This window comes from Plectropomus leopardus, chromosome 7 (genome assembly GCF_008729295.1).
Source record: "Plectropomus leopardus isolate mb chromosome 7, YSFRI_Pleo_2.0, whole genome shotgun sequence".
Taxonomy (NCBI): Eukaryota; Metazoa; Chordata; class Actinopteri; order Perciformes; family Serranidae; genus Plectropomus; species Plectropomus leopardus.
Genome location: NC_056469.1, coordinates 33,174,291 through 33,197,147, shown reverse-complemented (window position 1 = coordinate 33,197,147; position 22,857 = coordinate 33,174,291). Strand labels below are relative to the sequence as shown.

Here is a 22,857-nt window from a genome sequence, read left to right as displayed (position 1 = left end):
TGTTTGGGAGTCCTAAAAGTCATCAAGTAAACTTTTAACACCTTTTTTTATATCTAAGAAGTGACGATTGTATATTGTCCACATTTAGACAAACATAAATGCGCACAAGTCAGCTGGGGAGCTAGTTTCAGCCGTACTCTGTTGCCTGCATCCTAAAATATTTTTTGAAATACAATTAAAAAAAAAAAGAAGAAGAAAATTGGTTTGATTTCTTGACAACTTGGCAAGAAATATCCTGCAAAAGGACATGGAAACAAAATTTGCCAGAGGTTATTCGTAGATATTAGCCCAAAACATGGGAAAAAATGTCCAGACAACTATATTTATAATTCTTTTATTTATATTTTTAAAATTATGTTCCAAAATTTTTCTTCAGCACTTTTCGTTTTTTTTGTAAACTTTATTTTTATTTTGTTCTTGTCTATTTTCTTTCTTTTTCTTTCTCTTTTTTTCTAATTTTTAGTTAATTTTCTTGAATTTTTTTTTCCACTAATTTCATGCAGTGTTTTGGGTGATGTCTTATTAAGTTGCTCATTGCCTTTCTCCCATGCTTTTGCAAGAAATCATACCAACTTTTTTAAGTTTCAAAGGGTTAATGGTTATTTTTTAACAACTTACTGCAGAAATTAAGACAAGCTACACTCATTTGCAGGTTATACTATCCCTGGGTTTCTTGTCTTATTTTTATTTTATCATTTATGAACAGCGCCAGTAATTTATTTTTATTTTTCTGTGGCATTAAAGTCCTTATAAACCACACAATGAACATGACATAGCCTGATTGTTAATTGGAGCCTCATGGAGCAGCTCTCCCTGCAGGTGTGTGGAGGGCAGAGTCACGTCGTCAGGGAAATTCGGCTCACCTGCTCGGATGGTACTTAAACCAGCAGCCTCTCTGCATTTCGCTTTTGCTGGGTTTCGTATGGTTTCTCTCCTGCAGCATGAATCCACCTCCCAGCACATTTTCAGCTCACTGACTGCTGTCATGCTGCAGAAAGCTTTTCTGTGCATCTTTTCTCAGTAGTTTCTTTTTTAAAAAAATGAAGTGCTCTGTTCTCTCCTCTGCTCCCCTGAGCGGGTTGTGACATTATGTAATGGAAACAATATTATCTCAATAATGAGTGGAATAAACTGTCTTCACGCAGCATTAAAAATTCCCTTTAAATGTTTGTGCTTCTGCACAACAAATTAAAGGTGGTTGAGTCACAGTGGCTTAGTGCAACCACCTGCTGGAGCCATATACAGAAAAAAACAATCTCCTGTCTTTAATATGCGAGAAAAAAACACTGCTGTGCTCAGTCAACGTGTGTGTGTGTATGTGTGTGTGCGTGCGTGCACGTGCGTGTGCGTGCGTGCAGCTCTGTCTCCTGTTATCAGTTTAAAAATATAATGATGTAATTAAATCCAAACCTGTTCTTTTAAGAAAAAAAAGACTAAAATTAGATCAGCTCCTTCCTCTCCCTGCGGTGCACACGTGTCTTCCCAGAATTCTCATGTTTGAGGGTTATTAATTTAAAGTGTTTTACCATCATATATTTAAGCATTAAACAGTGAGAGGCTGTTGTTTACAGGGATTATAGAGCAGCTAGGGGGCGTTGTTTGGCACCAAGCAGTGACTACATGTGGCACTGTTTAGTAAAATAAACACAACAAAGAAATGCAATAAGTTATTGATAACAATCATGCTTCGGCTAATCAATGTACTTCCTTTGCCACATAGCAGAATGTTTGCCAAACATCACACAAACACAACCTGTTCTCATCCCAGAGTCGTCAAGGTTTGTATGTATCATGAAGCAACAAAAAAAGCAAATGAAATCAGATATTTTCAGTTCAGTTTCAGGCCTCATTTCCTATGTGGAAATAATTCAGATATCTGTGAATGAGTCTGTAGTCTAAGCAGACAAGTTGGACATTCCCTGACATTGCAAGTCGTATATGAATACAAATGTGACGATGGTGCATCTAATGACGTAATCACACATGCTTGGAAAGCAGAAAAAACAATTACGAGGGCGACGCTCAAGCCCGCAGGTAAGATGCAGCTCTGGTGATGCAAACCCGTTTATGAGGACATTTCAGTCGGAGTGGGAGAGCGCAGTTTTTAATCGCTCTTGGCTTCGGTGCTGGTGGAAAATAAAAAGCTCACAAGCAAAGTTAAAGTAGGTCAGGGACCATAACAGCGGGGGTGACAGTAGCCGTACTACACTACATGATGCATAAGCAAAGTTTAAGCAGGTGTAAATGCAGATGTTGGACTTGAGTCACTGGTAAAAGTAGATGTGAGCAGGTGGTCAAAAAAATCAAATATTGGCAACAATTTGGAATTGGATATCAAGACCTGAAGTGTAAATCCAGTTAAATATGGCTGTTTTGTCTCCTTTTGCATTAGCACAACATGCTGCTGAACGGGACAGATCTGGTTGCGGTGTTATTATAGAGCAGTGTGGGTTGAGAACCTGTCACGTCTTAATAATACGGCAGGATGGCGACAGGTTGAAATGCTGCTAGTGACGACGTGATATAAGGAGCATGAGGGCGCCTATAGGGCAGGCGGGGGTGGTGGATGTGTCCAACCAGCTTGTTCTCATTCCAAAGTCTTTGAGTTCCCTGAAAAGCGCTCTACAAATAAAATGAATTATTATTATTATTATTATTATTTAAACCATTTCTTTGTGGGAGCTATTTTGTGCACTTTCATGTTGAAACAAGGAAGAGAGAAACACCAAAGAACACCAAAATATTTATATTCTTGACCAAACTGCAAAACATGGGCCACAGACACATGGGTGTCCACATACTTTTGGCCACAATCTTGTCATACAGGCTGCACTACTGAATGCTTACACACAGAAACTCAAGACATATACACACACACACAAATGAGCAGGGGGTCAGAACACCAAAGCAATTACAGAAACGCTCTCTTTCCTGGAGGAGCTCTGCTGTTTCCAGTCATCCTCATACACACACACACACACACACACACACCACACACACACACACACGCACAGACCAACATATTATTAACCCTGACGGCCTTTAATAGGTGGGTGTTGAACAGCGAGAGAGACGGACACAGAGAGAGAGAATGACAGGAGGATGTGGATGATGACGGCTGGCGAGCTTTAACACTTTGATCTCTCTCTCTCACACACACACACACACACACAACTATTATTAATAAGCACTACGTGTCCTTTTGCATCCGTAGCCTTAGGATCAGGACATTAAGTTTGCTGTTTGTGTGTGTTTATAGCTCACAACTGGCAGGTTTCATTCTGTCAAAAACATGGCAATAACAAGAACAAATTCTGAGAAAATTACCTGAAATTTATCAACAAAAAGAGAAAGACAGAAAAAGGTTAACAAATAAAAATATTAAATAAAAAACTGTTAAAAATAAATATAACAATTATAAATCTAGTTTTCTGAACATTTTTTCCTATTTTTTAATTATTATTCTCAAAATTTCTCTGTCTCACTCTAAAAAAATGTTCAGGTCACTTTCTTTCCCCTAATTTCTTGCATTTGTTTAGGACACACACACAGAAGTTGTCAACAGAATGAATTCATTGTTAATGGTCATAAAAAGATAAAATAAAACCTTTAATGTATCGGTCATATTAAACCGACCGAGGGGACAGTTGTTGACTTTGTGTCAGAGTGTAATTAGTATCAGGACGCTTTGTTTGTGTCTCCATACCAACTGCAAACACAACAACAGACAAAAACTTTACCGGACAACTGATTTCCTGCAGATTCCGCGAAATCATTCCCCCCTCACACACAAATACATACGCACACACACACACACACACACACACACACACACACACACACACACACACACACACGGTTACACACACTTTTTACCATCAGCTCAGACCACAAACTATGCCCTCTAACTCTCTTTAGTCCCCTACTGTCCTGCATGATTCTGTGAAACCACAGTCTCTCTCTCTTTCTCCACACACACACACACACACACACACACACACACACACTTTCTTCTGTTTTTAAAGCGTCTCGGGGGGCCGCGGCGCTCTGCTGTGTATCATACAGCAGAGCAGAGATCAAGAAGATCAACAGATGAGAATGATTAGTGATGAAGAGGAAGTCATGAGTGTGTTTGCCCTCTGAAGCCGCACACACACACACAAAAACACACACACACAGATAACACAATGCAGACTGCAACAGAGTAAACATGTGCGACCAGTGGAAATGACAACATGCTGTAAGTGTTTGTAAGACTGTGTTTCCTGTTAAAGCAACTTAAAAAATAAAAACGATGACACAAACTGCAGGGCGGAGACAAAACATACAGCGGAGCAGAGAGAATAAATCCTTAGCAAATTAGTAAATAATGACATTATAATGATAACATCTTTGTCTAGACATGCTTGTTTACATGTAGTGTAACGGATAACACTCACACATACACACACACACACACACACACACACACTGTACGTACCCACAGTAAGTAACCAAGCCTTTAAATGGATTTAAAATAATTAAATTTAACATTTTGTTCATTAAGTTTCTCTGTAAAGTTTCTCCTTTAGAGTGGAAAACAAGACTGTTTCCATCATTGGACTTGGTTTCTTTTATTTTTACATCTTTCACATTTTCACACATTTTTCTGCCCTTTAATTTCATTCCCAGCTTCTCACATATCGCCATATTTTCAGTCAACTTTTGATGTCTGCATATGACACGCACGGCAGCTTCTGTTATTAATGTTCTGGGTCGACATGTCAATTTATGTCTGTGAAATGAAATGTGTCTTTTCAAAATACTCTTCTGTTTTCACAGAAAATGTGCAGTTTCTGCTCATTAGATGCATGAAGTCTTTTTCAAAATAAACTTACAACATCAGTAAAACACCTCACATTTACATTCATTCACTTGTGCAACAAACGCAAGCAGTTAAATTAAGAAAAAAATCTCATTTTGGCTTGACATTAAGCCGGGAAGTGAACAGCAGGCTCCTGGGTGAAAGTCCAGTGTTTGCTGGACACATTCGCTCTAATCACTCTAATTATCCATCCACACAACACAACACAACACAACACAACACAACACACACACAACACAACACAACACAACACAACACAACACAACACAACACAACACAACACAACACAACACAACTATCAGCTGCAGACGGTCGGTACAATGACAACTTCAGGACAGTGTCTATACAATCAGTGTACAATCAGTGTCTGACTACATGGAGGTGATTTAACAACTTTTGAATGAGAAGGAGTTGTTTTGGTTTTAAATTCCAGATGTTGTTTTTTTCATTCATTTCATTTTTTAAAAATTTGTCATAAATTTAGTTTGATGAAACCTGCTCAGGCACAGATGTTCCCGTACAAAACACAAAAACAAAAACTCAGACCTCAGAGCCAGTTTGGACCTTCAGACTACATGAAATATTCATTTAACATCACATGTGCAGAATCCACGTTTATGATTCTGATTTTCAGCGGTAAATTTTCAGCTTCACTATTTTTGAAAAGACAACTTTTTGTTCACAACATTTTGGCATGTTTCCTCTAAATCCCAGAGTTTAAATTTCAGAAGAGTAACACTAATACTTGGTCAAAACTATTGATTTCAATTTGCATAATTTTCCATTTTATTCCAAGATCTGTGACTCCTGTTTAAAAACGGAGTGGCTGTTCTGGTAAACTGTCCTGCGGACTATACGTTGGTTTATTTCCTAAGTTGTCATTGTACCGACCGTCTGCAGCTGATAGTTGTGTTGTGTTGTGTTGTGTTGTGTTGTGTTGTGTTGTGTTGTGGATAATTAGAGTGATTACTTGTGAATCAGTTTACCGGCAGTCAAGTTTTGTTTTTTTCTTCCTGTCAGTGCAGTAAACACCAGCCGACCTCACGCAGCGGCTTTTGCCTTTCACTTTTCATTCCTCGTTAAGCTGCACAAATGTGCCACTAACGTTAAATATAGACATATGTTTGTTATCTCTTTGTTCTGTGAGTTTGCATGTTTTTACTTGTTCAATTATCTGAAGACAGACAGTTAGATTCAGTCCAAAATCAAACTTCATTTATCCAGAGAAACTGTCAGAGAACAATGAATTGTATTAATTATTTTTGGTTATTGAAAAACAACCATACAAACACAATCTGTGTGTTTTAAACATGAAAACAAGTGAGCATCGATTTTATGACCTGAAGGTAAAAAGACTTCTTGATGTCAAAAATAAAAGAAGCTGAATTTGGTTGGGAAGGGAAAGATTCAGCAATGTTTAAATGAATTTATTTAAAAAGATAAAAACCATCTCATTGAAGTACTTTTGAAACAGAAGAACACTGACTAAATTTAACAATTGAAATGTCTAAAAAATGTCATTTTAAATCTGTTCATTAGATGTGGACGCAGTGTGTCAAAGTCAAAATCTGTCTCATGCCTCCATACATGGTTTTGTATTCTTTTATAGAAATATAATCAGTTTTTAAAGTGAGAGAAGTTTGTGATGAGAAGAAAACAGAATACAGATGTATTTCAAATAAATTAATTTTTCTTTCCACGATTTTTTTTTGTTTTGTTTTTTGTTTGGGGCATTTTCAGCCATGTTTCTAACAAAAGTGATGATTGACTTTTTTTGACAAGAGGTCGGAAAATTTCACGCTGCATTTGGGGCTTCAAAAGTGAGTATATTTTAACAAGAGGGTGAGACATTTCCAGACATGTTTGTGTTGAAAAAATTTGGTAATTGGTTTTAGTTTGTAACAATTCCAGCCATTTTTGGAGCAACAAATTGGTTATTTTTTAACCATAGTTTGGGACATTTCTAGCCATGCTTGTAGCAATATAAGTAGGTACTTTTTAACAAAAGTTTGCAACGTTTCCAGCTGAGTTTGATGCGACAAAAGTGAGTCTTTTTTTAACAAAAATTTGGGTTTAATAACTTTTTTTTCCTTTTTTGATAGAAACTGTTCAGTGCGATATATGAACAAGTCAACTTTTCCACTCAGACACTCAGAGGTAAAAAAAAAAAAGTGGAAAGACATCCCTGCAAACCATTTACCTTGGACTCCTTCCATCTAAACACCTCAGCGAGCATCTCACTCTCGCTCTGCGGTGTGTTTTACAGTAGGGGGGTCGGACGGCGGCTCGGGAAATCCCATAAAAGAGTGTGTGTCAGCGAGATGACATAGTGAGACAGACTCTGCATCACTGCGTCTAGGGCTGCAGTGTGTATACAAACACACACACACACACACACAAACAAACACATAGCGTACCCCACACCGAGCCCCAGGTCTTGACTCAACACCATAAACCCGCCATCCCATCATGCTTGGCGGCAGCATAAGCGGTGAGGAAGCCTGAAGTGATGACATGATGTGTGACATCACACACACAACACACACACACAAACACTTTGAATTAGCAGACTGGCAGCGTGACAAGAGACGAGTGTGTGTGAGAGAATTCATAAACACACACACACCTGCAGGGGGCTATAAATGATGTCTGTAATTATGAACACACACAAATCACACACACTCACACTGTACAGTTCGATTCCGCGAAACTGGGCTTGCTCACATAGAAAGAGACAAACACACACACATACACACACACAGACACACACACGGAGCCCGGGGCCTGTCTGACAGCACAGTTTAGTGGTCTCATTAGCAGCGGAGGGAATGCCAACAGATAATTAACCAGGAGAGATGAAGAGGGAGAGGGAGGGCGAGTGTCAGCAGTAAAACACATGAGAGCGAGATGATCTTTATGACACGGATCAAGTGAAAAGACGGTAAAACACCAGAGGGGGAAAGGAAACTGGCTTTGTCTTGTCTGCCACTTTAAAAACCCAAACACTTTCACCAACCAGCTGAGCTCGAGACGAACACCGTCCTCTGAGCCACGGAGAAACGCATCCGTGTACAGAATGACTGATTAAAGATGATGTTTTCGCTGACTTTTCAAATCACTTTTCTTGTGCTGCATTCAGATGCCTTTCACACACATTTAAACCTTTAAAATCTGATCACATTGGTTTGATTTCTTTTGAAAATACGGCTAAAAAAAGGCAATGAGCAATATGGAAAATTATGTCTCCCAAATTGCATTCAATTAGAAGGTGACAAGAAAATGACCTGAAAAAGAGACAGAGAGATTGAGAAATTACTAGACGTTAATAATTATTTAAAAAAAAAACAAAACAGAAAATGTCCAGAAAACCATATTTATAATTTCATCTTTATATATTTTTTTGTTTTTAATTGTTTTGGGGTTTTAGCCTATTTTAAAAACCTTTTTTTAACTTTTTTTTTTTTTTTTTTACCATTTTTTGTATATGTCAGGTAATTTTCTTGTAACTCTTGTAACTTTGTTCTCTGTTTTTGAAAGAAATCAAGCCAATTTGCTCAAGTTTTAAAGGGTTAAAGGATAAGGCTGGTGCTGTTAAATCGTTGTTCATATAGTCATCAAATCCCATGGAAAAACAATGTGTTAAGTCTGTCTCTAAACATGTTTTCATCAAACAAACTCGAGTAAATAGTGACTTTATTGGGGACTATTTTTAGCAGCGGATTAATCCACATGACGCTTTAGTGGGTGTTTGTGCCAGCATGACAGTGTAAGTGGGATTGACTCTAAAAGGATTTCGCTTTAGAGCCGCTAAAAAGTCCCTTCTTTCTGTCTTTTTGTTATTGTTTGGTGTTTTCTTTTCACATTTATTATTGTTTAATTATTCTGTTACTTTTGTTTCTTGCTACATGTTTTGTCTAATTGAACATATATTGTATTATTGTTATTTAGGACCCCCTTAAAACTGAGATGGTACAATCCAAGAGGTTATTTCTAATTAAGAATTTACAGCAACAAACAATAATGTTTGCATGGTTTTGGGGAATAAAGGACCCTGTTAAGTTGTTCTGCATCTGTTTGCGTTAAAATGCAAAATTACAGAAAAGACCCTGCAAAGTAAGAGATGAGCATTGACATTGTTTTTGGAATTGCTACCGAAACGAAAGTAACATATTGTTACCAGTTCTGAAAAACATAAATGACGCTGCGTTCTAAGAATAATTTTCAATTTCATTTTCATCCTCACCTTGCTGGAAAGTGAAGGTAACACTGACGGCTTAATGTAATGACACAGGAATATATCAAATGAGGAGTCAGTTTACAAGAAATTTTAAATAATATATAAAATATAAATGTTGACGATGTCTCATTGAAAAAGTCTGAATTAGTTAAATCCTTAAAACGTCACTGCTCTTGCATATTTTTTAAATTTTTTCTTAATCTTTTTGTCTTACTTATTTCTGTGTTTTTAAAGCTACTTTTTATTTATGTATTTATGCTACATATATTTATTTATTTATTAGCAAGCCAAGGGTTAGACAAAAGGTTAACTTTCTTTCTGGAGTATCAATACTCGCAAAATTTGAAAAACATACGGGATCATATGGATGAGATGCAGCTATGCATATATGATTTACTATTATACTCGTCACAAAACTAAAGAAAACTTGATCACAAAAGAAAAAAAAATTCTCTGCTCATAGCATGGTGCTGTATAATGTGTTTAAATAAATATTCAGCAGTTTCCATCTGGCAATAAGTAATACAAATAAATAACAAATAACTAGATTCTCTGAGAATTCAATTCAACTCATTTTTATTTGAAGTCATTCTTGATAACAGCTGAATGTGCCATTTTATTTCAGTATGAACAGATGTAAAAAAAAAAAAAACAAGATGCTGATATATGATGCAAACTTTACTAAAACAAAAAAAAAGAAAGAAAAAAAACAACGGCTGATTAATAACTCTCAACATCCAGCAAAGTAATCCGATCTGGCTGCCCTCGGTTTAAGTTAGTGTTCTGGCAAACGTCATGGATGCTTTTGCCAGATCTGTTTGATCACAAACTAAAATTTGCTAATGTGAGACTTATCAAACCGCTGTGGCCCCCAGCGGCCTGCAGACTCGACGCTAACCGTGCCCGCTGTCTCATTATCTCAGCCGAGTTCTTACGACGAAACAAAACCAGATGCTCATTTAAGTTTGGCTGCAGACAAAGAGGCTCGAGCCAAAGCCCAAAGAAACAGACAGTAAAACAGCTACACTGTGTCGTATTGATGGGGAGAAATCAACACCTGCTATTGAAAACACGTGTGACCCCCAAACGCACAAAACGCTTCAGACGCGTGAAAAAAACTCTGATAGATACCCTGTGAAAATCCTCTTTCTCTTTCTCTCTGTCTCCTGCAAAGAAGCAAAACAAGTCAATAACAGAGTCTAACGCAAATTTAACTTAAAGTTTGTTTTTGTCCCATCACCTACAGAGGAGCGTGTAACCATTAACGGACAATTTCCGTTTATTTCAACGATGAAAATAAGTTTTATGAAGCTGGAATTTATCCTTGAATCTCAGTGCAGACCAAAGATTCGCAGCGAGACGAAACCGCTTCAGACCGTTGCAGCGGTGTGAACTGACTTGACTCTGCTCGACTTAAGACAGCTGAAGGTGTTATCTGCGACTTCTCAAATTGCCGCGGCTGGTTCTGTTTCGACAGCCAATCAGTTTATAGCAAAGTCAGCTGGCCAAGTCAGTTAACCCTTTCAAACCTGAGCAATGTGGCCTGATTTATGCCAAAAACACAGGAACTAGGCAAAGAGCATCGACAGAAGAAATTACCCAAAAATTAGCAAAAAAAGGACAAAACTCACCAAAAAGAAAAGTGATGTTGCTCCTGGTTTCAAAGGGTTAAACTGCCTGCAGATGGCGTGTTCGCCTGCTGCAGCAGGTGCTCAGTCACGTCGAGCCCTCCTCACGATGTGTCGCTGCTGCTGTTCGCTGTGTGTGCTCATGTGACACCGCACACACTCCATGATTGATTAATTTGCGCCAGTTATTTTCATTATTGTGGTGTTGGTATTGTTGTGAATATTTTCCATCTGAAGACATTTTGTTCATTTTTGCTGTTTCCTCACCGCAAAATGTGCAACTTTATCAAGTATCTCACTGTCCTCATTTTTATTTCAAAGGCTCCAAATTATTTTCAGCTACAAAATAAGTTTGGTTTCACAACAAAAGTACAGTGACTGGTTGCTATGGAGACAATTCACCATCTCATCTCATTGGTGTAGGTTTTTTAAAATGTAGTCCCTGCATGTTTTAACTCGTCTCGTCGCGACTCTTTGATCTGAACTGAACCTACAATGAAGCAAAATATTTAAAGTGGAGTTACATAGTTACTGAGTAAAAGCTGCACTTTAAAGTGGATTCAGGAGCAGCATCAGGTGATGACGCTCTCTGTTTATGCTCGTTAAGTTGCTTTTTTTCAAATAACTTAAAAAATTAGATCCCAGCAGAATGATGCTGAAACAAAGTGAATCAGCGGAGAGAATCAGCAGAAAACAAATCGTCCTCTTCTTATTCTGCTTCATCACATGAAGCCGAATGTTAACGCAGAAACATAACCAACACAAAAATCATCTGTAAAAAGTCAAAAACAAACCAGAAGAAGTTAGTAGCGAGTTTTTGGATTTGACTGTAAACTCAAAGTGACTCTGTTGACGTTTTCGCAGTGACGACGTGGATAAAAATGAAAGCGTTAACTAAGGCAACTTCAGCAGGACTGGACACACCTCTCCCCAAATCCCAAACAATCGCATCTCCCTGCTGACAGGACAGTCTTTCTCTTGGACTGGACGAGGAGGGAGATGTATGGCAGGATGGAAAATGGAGGGATCCATTCGCCTCCTCTCCTCTGTGGAGATGTTTGCAGAGGAGGAGGAGAGAGAGTAGAAAAAGGAGAGTTGCTGCTCATTCATCGAGCTCTTCACCTTCAGAAGTGTCTTTATTTTCTTTTGGGAAGAGACGATCTTTTCACCCTCACGTCCTAAAAACAAGTTTTCTGAAGGAAAAGAAGGAGTAGTCGTGGTAGGAGGAGTAGAAATATAAATAAGATGAGAAAGGAGGTCTGTTTGCACCTCCTTCACATCCTTTGTTCATCTTTATCTTCTCGTTCAAGAGTCTGTTAGTTCCACCGTTAAGCGCCACCGTTTCCAGAGTTACCCAGCCGGCTGGCGGGACGGCTGATTGGTCAGTCGGTCGTCACGGTGATAGTGAGGTGTGGCAGGCGCGGCCTCAGTCAGAGGGGACGGGGACGACGCAGATGTGCAGAAAGTTATCGGGGTGGCTGAGGTGTTCGCTGAGCCACTGCAGTGGCGTCTCCAGCAGCGGCTCGATGCCGTGAATCACCACCTGGTAACGCTTCTGCTCACCTGCACCGACACAGAGGACAGAGAAAAGATTAATTTAACAATAATTAACGTGAGGCGACCTCTGGCTCACACATAGCTACGGCTATTCTGTCGATAAAAAGGTAAAAAAAAGCCCAAAAAATAACCTTAAAAAAATTAACATGAAGCATACAAAATAATAATAAAAAAAAAAAACGCTTCGTCTTGTGCCGACTGTGTTGTTAGTTGCATTACCTTTTAATATTTTTATGAATGGCTTAAATGTATATATGTTATTTTGTACAACAATTAATAATTGATTTATCTAGCGCCTTTTAATGTACCCAGAGTAAGAAAACAAAAATAAATACACAAATTAAATTAAAAAAAAAAAAAGACAGTTTGTTTGGACCTAAATATTTTATTTGTTCGTGTTAATAAAATAAATAACTGGGATCTTACAATTCATTTCATGAAAGTTTTAATGGACAGACTATAATGTTATTATTGTAGTATATTTTTAACGTTCTCTCTGTTTTACACTGAAGAACTTTGACTTCGTATGTGAACAAAAGTATTTTTTTCTGAAGAAATTAGAAACAGTAGAAAGAAAGAAAATAGGAGAGATGAGGATTAAAGAAAGAAAAGATGGTTGTCAAAAGACAGCAGAGAAATACAAAGCAACTGGAGGGAAAGAGAGTGAAGAGAAGAGAAAGTGAAGATAAGAAAAAGAGGAGGAAGGAGAGAGAGAGAGACGGAGAGATGGAAAAAACTTAAACTGATAAAGAATGGCAGACAGAGGAGAGGAAATGAGTAAAAAAAAAAAGCAGAGGAGAGTGTGTAAAGAGGAAGCAGGAGGAGATGAACAAAAATGAGTAAAAGAAAAAACGAAGTAAAAAAGAAAAAAGACAAAGATGGAGTGAGCAACAGTGAAGAGAAAAGAGGAAAAGAGAAGGTTAGGTGAGGTGAGAGAGAGACCACATCAGATGCTGCAGTGATGCCACTGCTGTGGTGGGTGACAGAGAGACGGAGACAGAGAGACGGAATCAGAGAGACAAAGACAGAGACAAAGACAGCACCAGTGTAAATTTGAATGTTCAGTTGTGAAGCAGAGAGTGACAGTTGATTGTTTTTTGTGTTCATCGCATGATCCGAATATTTAACTTTCACTCTGACAGTTTGTAGTTTCAGGGTGTGTGTGTGTGTGTCTCTGGTGATGATGGCCTCCTGTGAGTGACCCCGCCCACCGCTGAAAGGCCACGACCGCAAATCGTTTGTTACGAGCTGCGATTCTCTTGATCCTCCGGGGTTAAAATGATTTAGTGACATTTTCACATCTTTTTTTGTTGAAGAGCGCAAGGTCAGAGGGATAAGAGCAGGAAGAGTCAAAAAAAATATGAAAGACATATATAAACAGAATTGCATGATGGGAAATGTAGGATCCAGTCTTTAATTAAGAACTCAGAGTCAGTAAATCTCAGCCTGCTGCTTTTTTTATTTTAAGAAAAAAATATTTCAAGATAATTCAAATTTCTTTGCCCTGAGATGCAGTGTCGCTGATTTTAATCCAGCACGGGACTTTGTTTCATCTCTAATAGTTAAATCAATAAAGTTTTGGAAATAAAAGCATTGGTGCATTAGAAGATGCAGAATTTTGCAGGACTGATTTAATTTGACTCCAAATGAAGGAACTCAAAGAAATCACAATATATTTAAGATTTATAAAATTGCATTTGATAATAAAATGCTGCTTTTAACTGATTGAAAAAAAGGCTTTCGATTAAGATAGAGAACTGCACACATTTCAAGACTTTGCCAGAACTTAAAGATATCCTGATATTTGTTTACCATATTTTCAAATTGTATTATTATTATTATATTTTTGCTATTTTTGTTTTATTTTATTTCTTCACATTTATCTAAATAGTTTGTTGTAGATATTGCTGGTAAGAGCTCCCTACACACTGTGACAATAAAATACACAAGTAACTGACACAGATGACATTAAAAATTGACAGCTATCAAACAGCAGAAGTTTGGATCATTTCAGGATTTAAAAAAACATGTTAAAGGCCAGAAATCAGCCTCCATGTACACAGTTTATTATAAAAATTTTAATAGTGACCTTTAGTTGGTAATTCCCTCTTACTGTGACTTACTGTTTCCCTCTTTTAATTTAAATTCTACCAAAATATTTAAAATCTTCAGTGGCAATTTCATCTAGTCTGGATTAATTTACAATTTTTGTTTGCTTATTTTCTTTTTTAAAAATGTTTTGCTTAACTTTTAAGGTAAATCTGCCTGTTTAAACAAAACTGATTGTGATTTTATCTGTTTACACTTTTGCTTAAGTTTCATTAGAAACCAGTTAAACTTTAGAAACAGCTCACCGGTTTAAATACAAGCCAGAATTTTATCTCCCCTTCAGACTGATTCATGTTTCAAGATAAATATTTTTGCAGCAAAAGAGCCGGAAGGAGACAAATGTTTTGCTCAGCTGAAAAATAGAAACTACTGTACATTTTTCATCGGCATGGAAACGGTTAATGCAGCTGTCTCTTGTTTGGTCTAAGAGATTATGGTTCATGCTTTCAGTTTTGAGTTTTAAATAAATATATCTTCTTTATTTCTAAGTAACATTTTTTTTTAATGTTTTAGTGTTTGTATGTGGCTTTCAGCTTCTGGCGAATTATGACATCTGGTATATAATCAGGATGCTCTGTGCGTGCGTGAGAAGTGATAGGCCTTTTCCTGTCTATCACTTTTGACCTCACACACACACACACACACACACACACACACACACACACACACACACACACACACACACACACACACACGCACAGGTCGTCCTAATTCATCACCACCGGGTACATGACATTTTGGTTCCACGTAATATCAGGAGGACGGTTGAGAGCAAGCGTTAACTGACGGTCTGAGAGGCGACTCCACCCGACACCTGCTGACTGACTGGCGACCAGAAACGTGCAAGAAACTAAGTCAGGAAGCACGATGAGAAATGTGCTGAGCATCAGATGTGCACATGCAGGCCAGAGGAGGCTGTGAGAGGTGGGCCGCCTCTGCTGGTGGCTGCAGGAATTGAAAAAGTAAATATTGTTAATTATTAGCTGTACTCATTCTTTTTTTTAATCAATTTTAGGTGAGTTTAGGTCGTAACAGAGTGGCTGCTAGAGTCCTGCACAAACCAGAATGTGCAATATTGAACCGCTGAATTGATATTTGGATGTCATCACAGATGGAGCTAGAAGGTGAGTCATGCTCTCTGCAGGAGGACTAAAAAAGTTTTTGCTCTGTCAGCTAATTTAATTGATGTATGTGACTGCAGGCAGCAGAGGTGAAAGCAGAAGGTGAAAAGTTGGCCAGAATTAAAAAGTAAACTTTAACTGTGTGATTTTTAGCATCTTGGGTGATTTTTAACGTCACCACAGACAAAGTAAGAAAACCTGTTCATTGAAAATAAACAAAAGATTCTTAACATAATAAATAAATTAAAGATTTAAAACATAATACATAAAATAAATGCATGACTTTTTTTTTTTTCCTTTTGGTGTTGTTGGGTTGAAAAAAAATGGTAATTGTATTACCCTGCAAACTTTATCTTTAACCAAGAACTATTTAAAGAGCAACTGCAGGAAGTTAAGGTGGACTGTGTGTTGTTGGCTTACTACATTAAAACCACTGAGCCACAAGCTTAAAAAAAACTGCTATCACTACACTGATGCCATTTCCTTGCGACTAAAGGGAGTCGTTTGCTTTCATGTGAGCTGCGGCCTTATGACAATATCTAAGAAAGGGCCGTTTGGTGCTAGAAACCAGAGAATGAATATTCATAGGACAGACTGCTGAGAGCTGAGGAGCAGCCGAAGAAACACGAACTCTGAAGGAGGGAAATGATAAAAGAAATGAAGACAGCACTAAAATCATTCAGTTGTAGGTGCTGGAAGTTTTGGAAAAGGCAGTCAAATTATGGCATGGTTATTAGTAATATACACAAATATTGTAATTTTTAAAAATGACTTTGAGGGACAATCTGCAGCTGCAGGATCAGCAGCTCTCATGCATCTCCTCTATTCAATTTTTTCGATTTTCCACAAAGGTGGGACCAAGTCATTGTTTTGCCAGACACAAATAAGTCTCAAGTCTTTGTACTCAAGTCCCGATTCAAATTCTAAGTTAACACTGACAAGTCCCAAGTCCTAAACTTTGAGTTTTGAGTACTAAACAAGTCCTAATGCACTCTTCACCAAAAGTAATGCTATTTTAACACCAAGTGATATAAATATATAAATATAAATTTGAAAAATCACAAATGCTTGAAAATTTTGTATTACTGTATTTTTTTAAGTTTGTTGGAAATTGTTAAATCTCTATTTGTTTTTTTTGTTGACGCCTGAGTAGTTTTTGTGTGCAGATGAAATTATCTGTGATATCTTTTCTTTTTTGCAACTGATGCTCACAAACGTAACTTTCAGATTCTCTCCTGCAACCTGACTGGATGCTGTCAGAGTGGATGTGATTACGTGTCGGCGTGCAGAGCATTATTTAATTTAGGAAATAAATCGATTCCTGTCACACTTTTTAAACAACATGCTTTTTTGGGGGGAGGTATCAAGTCTTTTCAGGTCAATAGGCTCGAATCATCAGTTGATTTGCAAGATGATTTTGTCAAACTGGGTCCCAAGTCATGAAATTCTTGATAGTCAAGTCCAAGTTGTGTGACTGGAATCCACAACTCTGATTTTCCATCAGTGGAAATGGCTTGTTGTGCCTAACAGTGTCCCCCAGCTGCATTATCATATGGAACCCACGTTTTAAAAAAAAAAGTGTAAAACTGATAACCTTCATTAAAAAGAATCAAGGTATTAACCTGGAGAAGTAAATTTTTTTAAAAAAATCAATTAAAAAACTAATTATTCTTCAACAAGTCTCAGTTTTTTTGGGGGGGGGGTTGTTTTGTTTAACTACAAACACTATTTACTTTATATATCTTCCACTTTGCAGCACCACTTTTAAAATAACTGTGAAGCTTTTTTAAAAAACAGTAACAGACGATGGCCTTAAAATGAGCTGATTGACACCGACATCAACTTGAGTGAAATCTTAAAATGTTCAAAAGCACAGAAAGTAAAAGGTGTGATCCAGCCGATATGACAAGTAATAATGAGAAGACACTTTCTCCAGTTCACATGCACACACAAACACACAGTTTCTGGGAGGTGTTTCTTACCCATGTCTGACCTTTAGCCCTGTCTCTGCCTGGCAGCAGGCGGGCCAATGTGGGTGGAGTGGGTGTATTCTTAGAGACTCATTGTGAGAAATGGGGGGAATTCACAAAGGGCCACGCCCCCAAACACACACACACAGCCCTCTCAAATTTATGTTACTGTAGATCATCACATTACACACACGTACAGTCATACACTCAGATGTATGAAAAAAAAAATGCAGGAAAGGAGAAACACTGATGAGGTCAGTCTGGGAGGTGATTTATCGAATTCTGATCATCGTCATCTGGAGGAATTTCCGCAGTAAACACGTTAATGTCTGCCACCTCACAAAAGCTGAAACTTGTTAAAACACAAATTTGAGACTTTTTGTTTTTTTGTCAGACAGATGTTTTGTTTGTTTTCTAAATCTAGTTGGAAATAGAACTGCTCTTAACATTTCCAGTAAAGCTAAAGCGATACTTGACTCTCAACTGCAAATCAGAGTGGTTTCATTACAATGACGCCTGCAGACTCAGTGACTTCTTTTAAATCACTTTTTAAAACTCATTTTTTTCAGCCCTGATAATTATCATTATTATTATTAATGTTCTGTGTCTACTGCCTTTTTTTGTTACCATATTTTTCTAATATGTCTCTGCTTCGAATCTCCCTTTTAATTCTGCATTAACTCTTGTCTGGCCTTTGTTCGGCCTTATTGACTAACTTTAATTGTTTTATTAACTCTGGGGTTTACTGCTCTACTTTGTTTGTCAAAGCACTTTGGAAACTGTGTTTTTAAAGGTGCTATATAAATAAAGTTATTATTATCATTATCAGACAGGCTATGGCGGCAAAAAAACAGCAACAGGGCAGACGAATGCCAACAGTGCTGGACATACTGCAAAAATAATATGCTGGCAGATGCTCACCGTCAGCGGACACTGACTAGTTGGTGTGTCAGGAACACCAACTGAAAACTGTTGATCTGTCTGATGGTGTCTTGAGCATGAGCTTAACGCAACATTTAACATAAAGCCACCTTACCAAAACACACAGAATAGGATCTGGTATTTTTGGAGCTTGACCAACACACAGAATTACAGCCACATTCAGACAAGAACGGCCCTACTAAAAACGGAAAACTCTCAACTGTAAGAACAATCCTCATGTACACGGATCCACAAAAACAACCTAAAACACTGAAGTACGCATGCCAGGGCAGTAGTTGGTGGGATGGCTTTTTTTTAAAAAAAAAATTACACTCTGGAACCTGGTTTCAAAATTATCATTTTCAGGCTCCCAAAATGCAGTTGTGGTGTGAATGAAAGGCCAAACAGCAACAAGTTTAACGTCTCATGCATTCTCATCAATGTCGTGTAAATGGCCCCTAAAAGTGAGGATATCTCGAACTGATGCTGCTGCAACTTTTATCAGCCTTTTTTAAGTCCCTAAAGTTTAAAGAAATGCAACACAGAAATCATTGGATTTTATGATCTTTGTGAATGCAAAGACGCTTGCTCTTCTCAGACTGAATCCATTTATAACTGACTATCACCGTTACAAAGATAACAACTGTAACCTTTCACTCTCCATCCTGACTGGAAAAACTTGATCGCCCTCTAGGCCGCCCCAAACGTACAGGTAAAGGCATCAGCAGATTCGTCATGTGAGAGAAGACAATAGTGAGAGATGTCATACAAGGAGAGATATTTACAGAGGTGTTTTCCCAGTTTGACTAACGCTCAGTTCTGTGATTCATGAAAGCGTCACGGTGTTGACCATCAACAACAGAAACAACTGAAGCCGACAACAAAACAAGGATATCTGGGAAAGATCAGCTGCAAGCAAACATTTCCATCAGGAGGTTTCAAAGGAATTAGATGACTGTATGACGGCAGCACAGAGGCTCAGGGCTCCTTTACTAACACTTCAATGCTGTGTTTTTTCACCAACAGGTCAAAGGTCAAAGTTATTTCAAAAGAATGGATATAAATACATGTAATCTATGACACGTTCAGCTGTCCTGTAAGTGAAAGTTGCTTATTGGAAAAGTTTCACTGAAAACAAATCTCAACGTCAGCAGCTGACGAGAGCAATCACTTCTTTCCAACCACAAATTATCAATAACGTGCTTGCACTGGATAGCAGCAGCAACTGTTTGAATAAAAATGGCCTGATTGTCCGCCGACACACACACACACACACACACACACACACACACACACACACACACACACACACACACACACACACACACACACACACCCTGTGGTTGACTAGTACACGACCGCCGGCCAAGACAACATGTTTTGTCAGCCGAGCGAAGCCAACCACTATTTAGGAAGACCACAACGCTGCGCTCTCCTCTGAGCCAAACACACAGCCTGAGTGCACGACTGGCAGCAAGTTGGACCAACTGAATGGCGAACAAAAAAACTGAATGGCTGACTGGTGGGAAGTCCAACTGCCATGCAATGTTGTGAGAGAGAGAAAAGACAGGCGCTGCAAGCTGCGGTTATTTACTGATTATTTCTTTTGATAAATCAATTTGTCTGTCAACAAACTGTCAAGTACTAGTGTTTTTTTTTTTTAATTTCTTGGAACTTTTTACCTTGAAATGCATTCTTGTTCAGCCAGCAGTCCAAAACAATGATATAAACCAAACAATTATAAAACCGACTTCCTTTGCAGTGCAGAGATGACAGCTTATCGTTTTCACTTATGACTAAGCCAAATTCTGACGCAGTGTTGGGTACTTTCAGCAGGGCAGAAATGTGTTACGATGCTGATACCGAATTCTGGGCACTGGGCGGTTTCCATTAACCCTCAAACAGCACAAATTTAAATTGCAATGTCTAATGGAAACATGCCAAAAAAATATTGAAAAAAAGTTTTTTTTACACTTGCATGAAGTGGTATTTCAGAGGAATGGAAAAAGCTATACTTTGCAAACCTGCAATGGAAACACTTTTTTTGTTCTCGTCAGTAGGAACTGGCTCCCTCATGATGCAGCAGGAGCTACAAAAGGTGTTATTGCATCACATAACTCTTCAAAAATTGAGTTGATCATCCACAAGTTTTGAATCCACAATTGCTCTGTAAAATCATGGACCATCACCCCAAAAAAATCCCTCATATGTGGCCGATCCCACGTATAATATGCCTACGTGACATCCATCATGGTGCTTCTTGGAATATTATCACCAGAAAAGAAGTCGCAGAACATCACTCAGTGGAAACACAGTCATCTCGTGATTGTGTTTTATTCACATTTCGAAAATATCACTTAAGTTTGTGCTAATCTGTAATGCAAAACCACCTACTAACATGTACAGAAGAGGATATCTAAGTCTTGGATGACTGTGATGGTGTGGGAGTAGGCTATACTATATCAAAACAACTCCTTTAAATCTGAGAGGCTAGCACATATAAATATATGTCCTTTTTCCTTTAAAAATAACTGTTAATCAGTCTTTGAATTGTTGTCAATAAATTATCTGTTGATAGACAGCCAGCAGTTCCACTGAAAGCTCTCGGGCAGCAAGTGTGAGAGATTTGATCAGAGCTGCTCTGGTTTTAAAACGAGTATTTCAAACTCATTTTGCTGCTCACATTTTGCATGCAATGACATTTTGCACGCCTCCACCAAACCAGACCAAATGTTACAACTGGATTAAAACATCATGTTAAACAAAACATCAGACAATCGGCACATATCAGAGCTACGTTATGCACACAGTATCAGAAAACTAATTTGCTGCTGTGTTACATTATGTGGAATGTTAGTCATGAAAGACTACACACAACTAAATTCCATGACTTTTCCAGGTTTTCCATGACTGAATAGAACATATGTATTTCTGTTTCTTCATACTGTAATTCAGCTGCTTCAGTCTGATCTGTGCATACTGCTGCATGCCTACATCCTGGAACCAGGGCTCAATCACACTCAGGTTTCAGTGCTTTTTCTGCAAAACTTTTGACATTTGGACAAAAGAAGACAACATTCTCATGTGTTAACAATTGACAATATAAGCAGCCAAACAAGAACTTTAAGTAAAAGATACCAGAAAGTCTAAAATCTGCATTTTTTCATCAAAGCATAATCAAACACAGGGATTAAAAACTAAACAAGGAGAAGCATCTTTTAGTTATTGTGCTGCACTGTCGGCCCGGCCCTAGATGTGGCTGCATGAGTGTGATTTTTGTTTATTTTTCAAAGTCACTTGTGTGTCTGGTGCCCCCCCCCCCCGGCACCCCTTCACTCTACACACCTGCTGACACTCATCAATTAAACGCACCTGCCTGCAATCAAGCCAGCAAAATATAAGAGTGCCAGCTCGACTGTCATTCCCTGCTGGATTGTTTGTTGCGCGACATGATCAGCTCTAGTCCAGATCTTTTCCATTTTGTTCACTTTCCTGTTTGTTTGTTTTTTTGCAAGACTACCTGTTTTGGGATCTCCAAGATTCCCTGCCAGCTGTTCTGTCCACACCTCCAGCCAAAGAAACTGCAACCAGATCACCCCTCACCTCAGCCAGTCATCCTGTTAATTGTTCACCTGCATAGTTCACTTATTGTAATAAAAGAACTATTTTTCTTTAGATCAGTTTCGTCTACTTGGGGGTCCCTCGTCCCATGTGTGACAAAGGAATCAAAGGAATCGAGCAAAAAGCCTGATGATTTTCGGAATGGATAATAATGATAATAGATTTTATTTGTGATGCACTTTATATTTGGAACAAATTTCTACAAGAATTTCTACAAGTGCTACAGATAAAAACAACCAAAATTCAAAGCAGATTGAAAAGTCATAAAAAAATTACTTAAAAATGTTACTTAAAAGTAAAAGGTTCTGCTAAAAAGAGATGTTTTAAGTCTTTTCAATAGTCAGTGCAACCATTGAAAACTGACAACCTCATTATTCTCAAGTGCTTTTCAATACTTTATTTTTTTTAACCCAAGGTCTTATTATGATTGTAATTTTAAATCTTTTAAATTATTTGTGCTTCCTCTTTCACTCTTTTTCTCTATTTTATTTTTATTTTATTGCTTTAACTTTAATTAAATTATTATTTTATGTTATGTTGTTTGAAATTTCTCTGCACAGCACCTCTAACCTACCTCTGTGAATAAAATGTGCCTTGCCTGAACACGACTGCGATTACGTAACAACATCACAGTGTTACTAAGGAAAACAACATGTTGGCATAACTGATGTCAAAGTGTACAAGAGTTAAGATGAGATTTTGGCACTCAGTAAAAAAAACGTTCACAGGCTGTGTAGTCTTTTTACAGTAAAGTTGCTTGGGTAGAATTAGAAAGCAAGAGATCTCTGCTGACCACATTTGAACCGACACCAGGCCGAGGCATCGAGCC

At 38.0% G+C, this 22,857-nt stretch overlaps 1 protein-coding gene across 1 annotated transcript in view; it reads right to left on the bottom strand.

The window, feature by feature from the left end:
- Window positions 1–9,660: 9,660 nt before the first annotated feature.
- Window positions 9,661–22,857, bottom strand: part of atg5 (ATG5 autophagy related 5 homolog (S. cerevisiae)) — a 42,095-nt gene continuing 28,898 nt past the window's right edge. Inside the window, exon 8 of the mRNA XM_042489883.1 lies at window positions 9,661–12,292. Coding sequence (XP_042345817.1) covers window positions 12,156–12,292 — 137 coding nt within the window. The 3' untranslated portion in view covers window positions 9,661–12,155. The remainder of the gene's footprint in view (window positions 12,293–22,857) is intronic.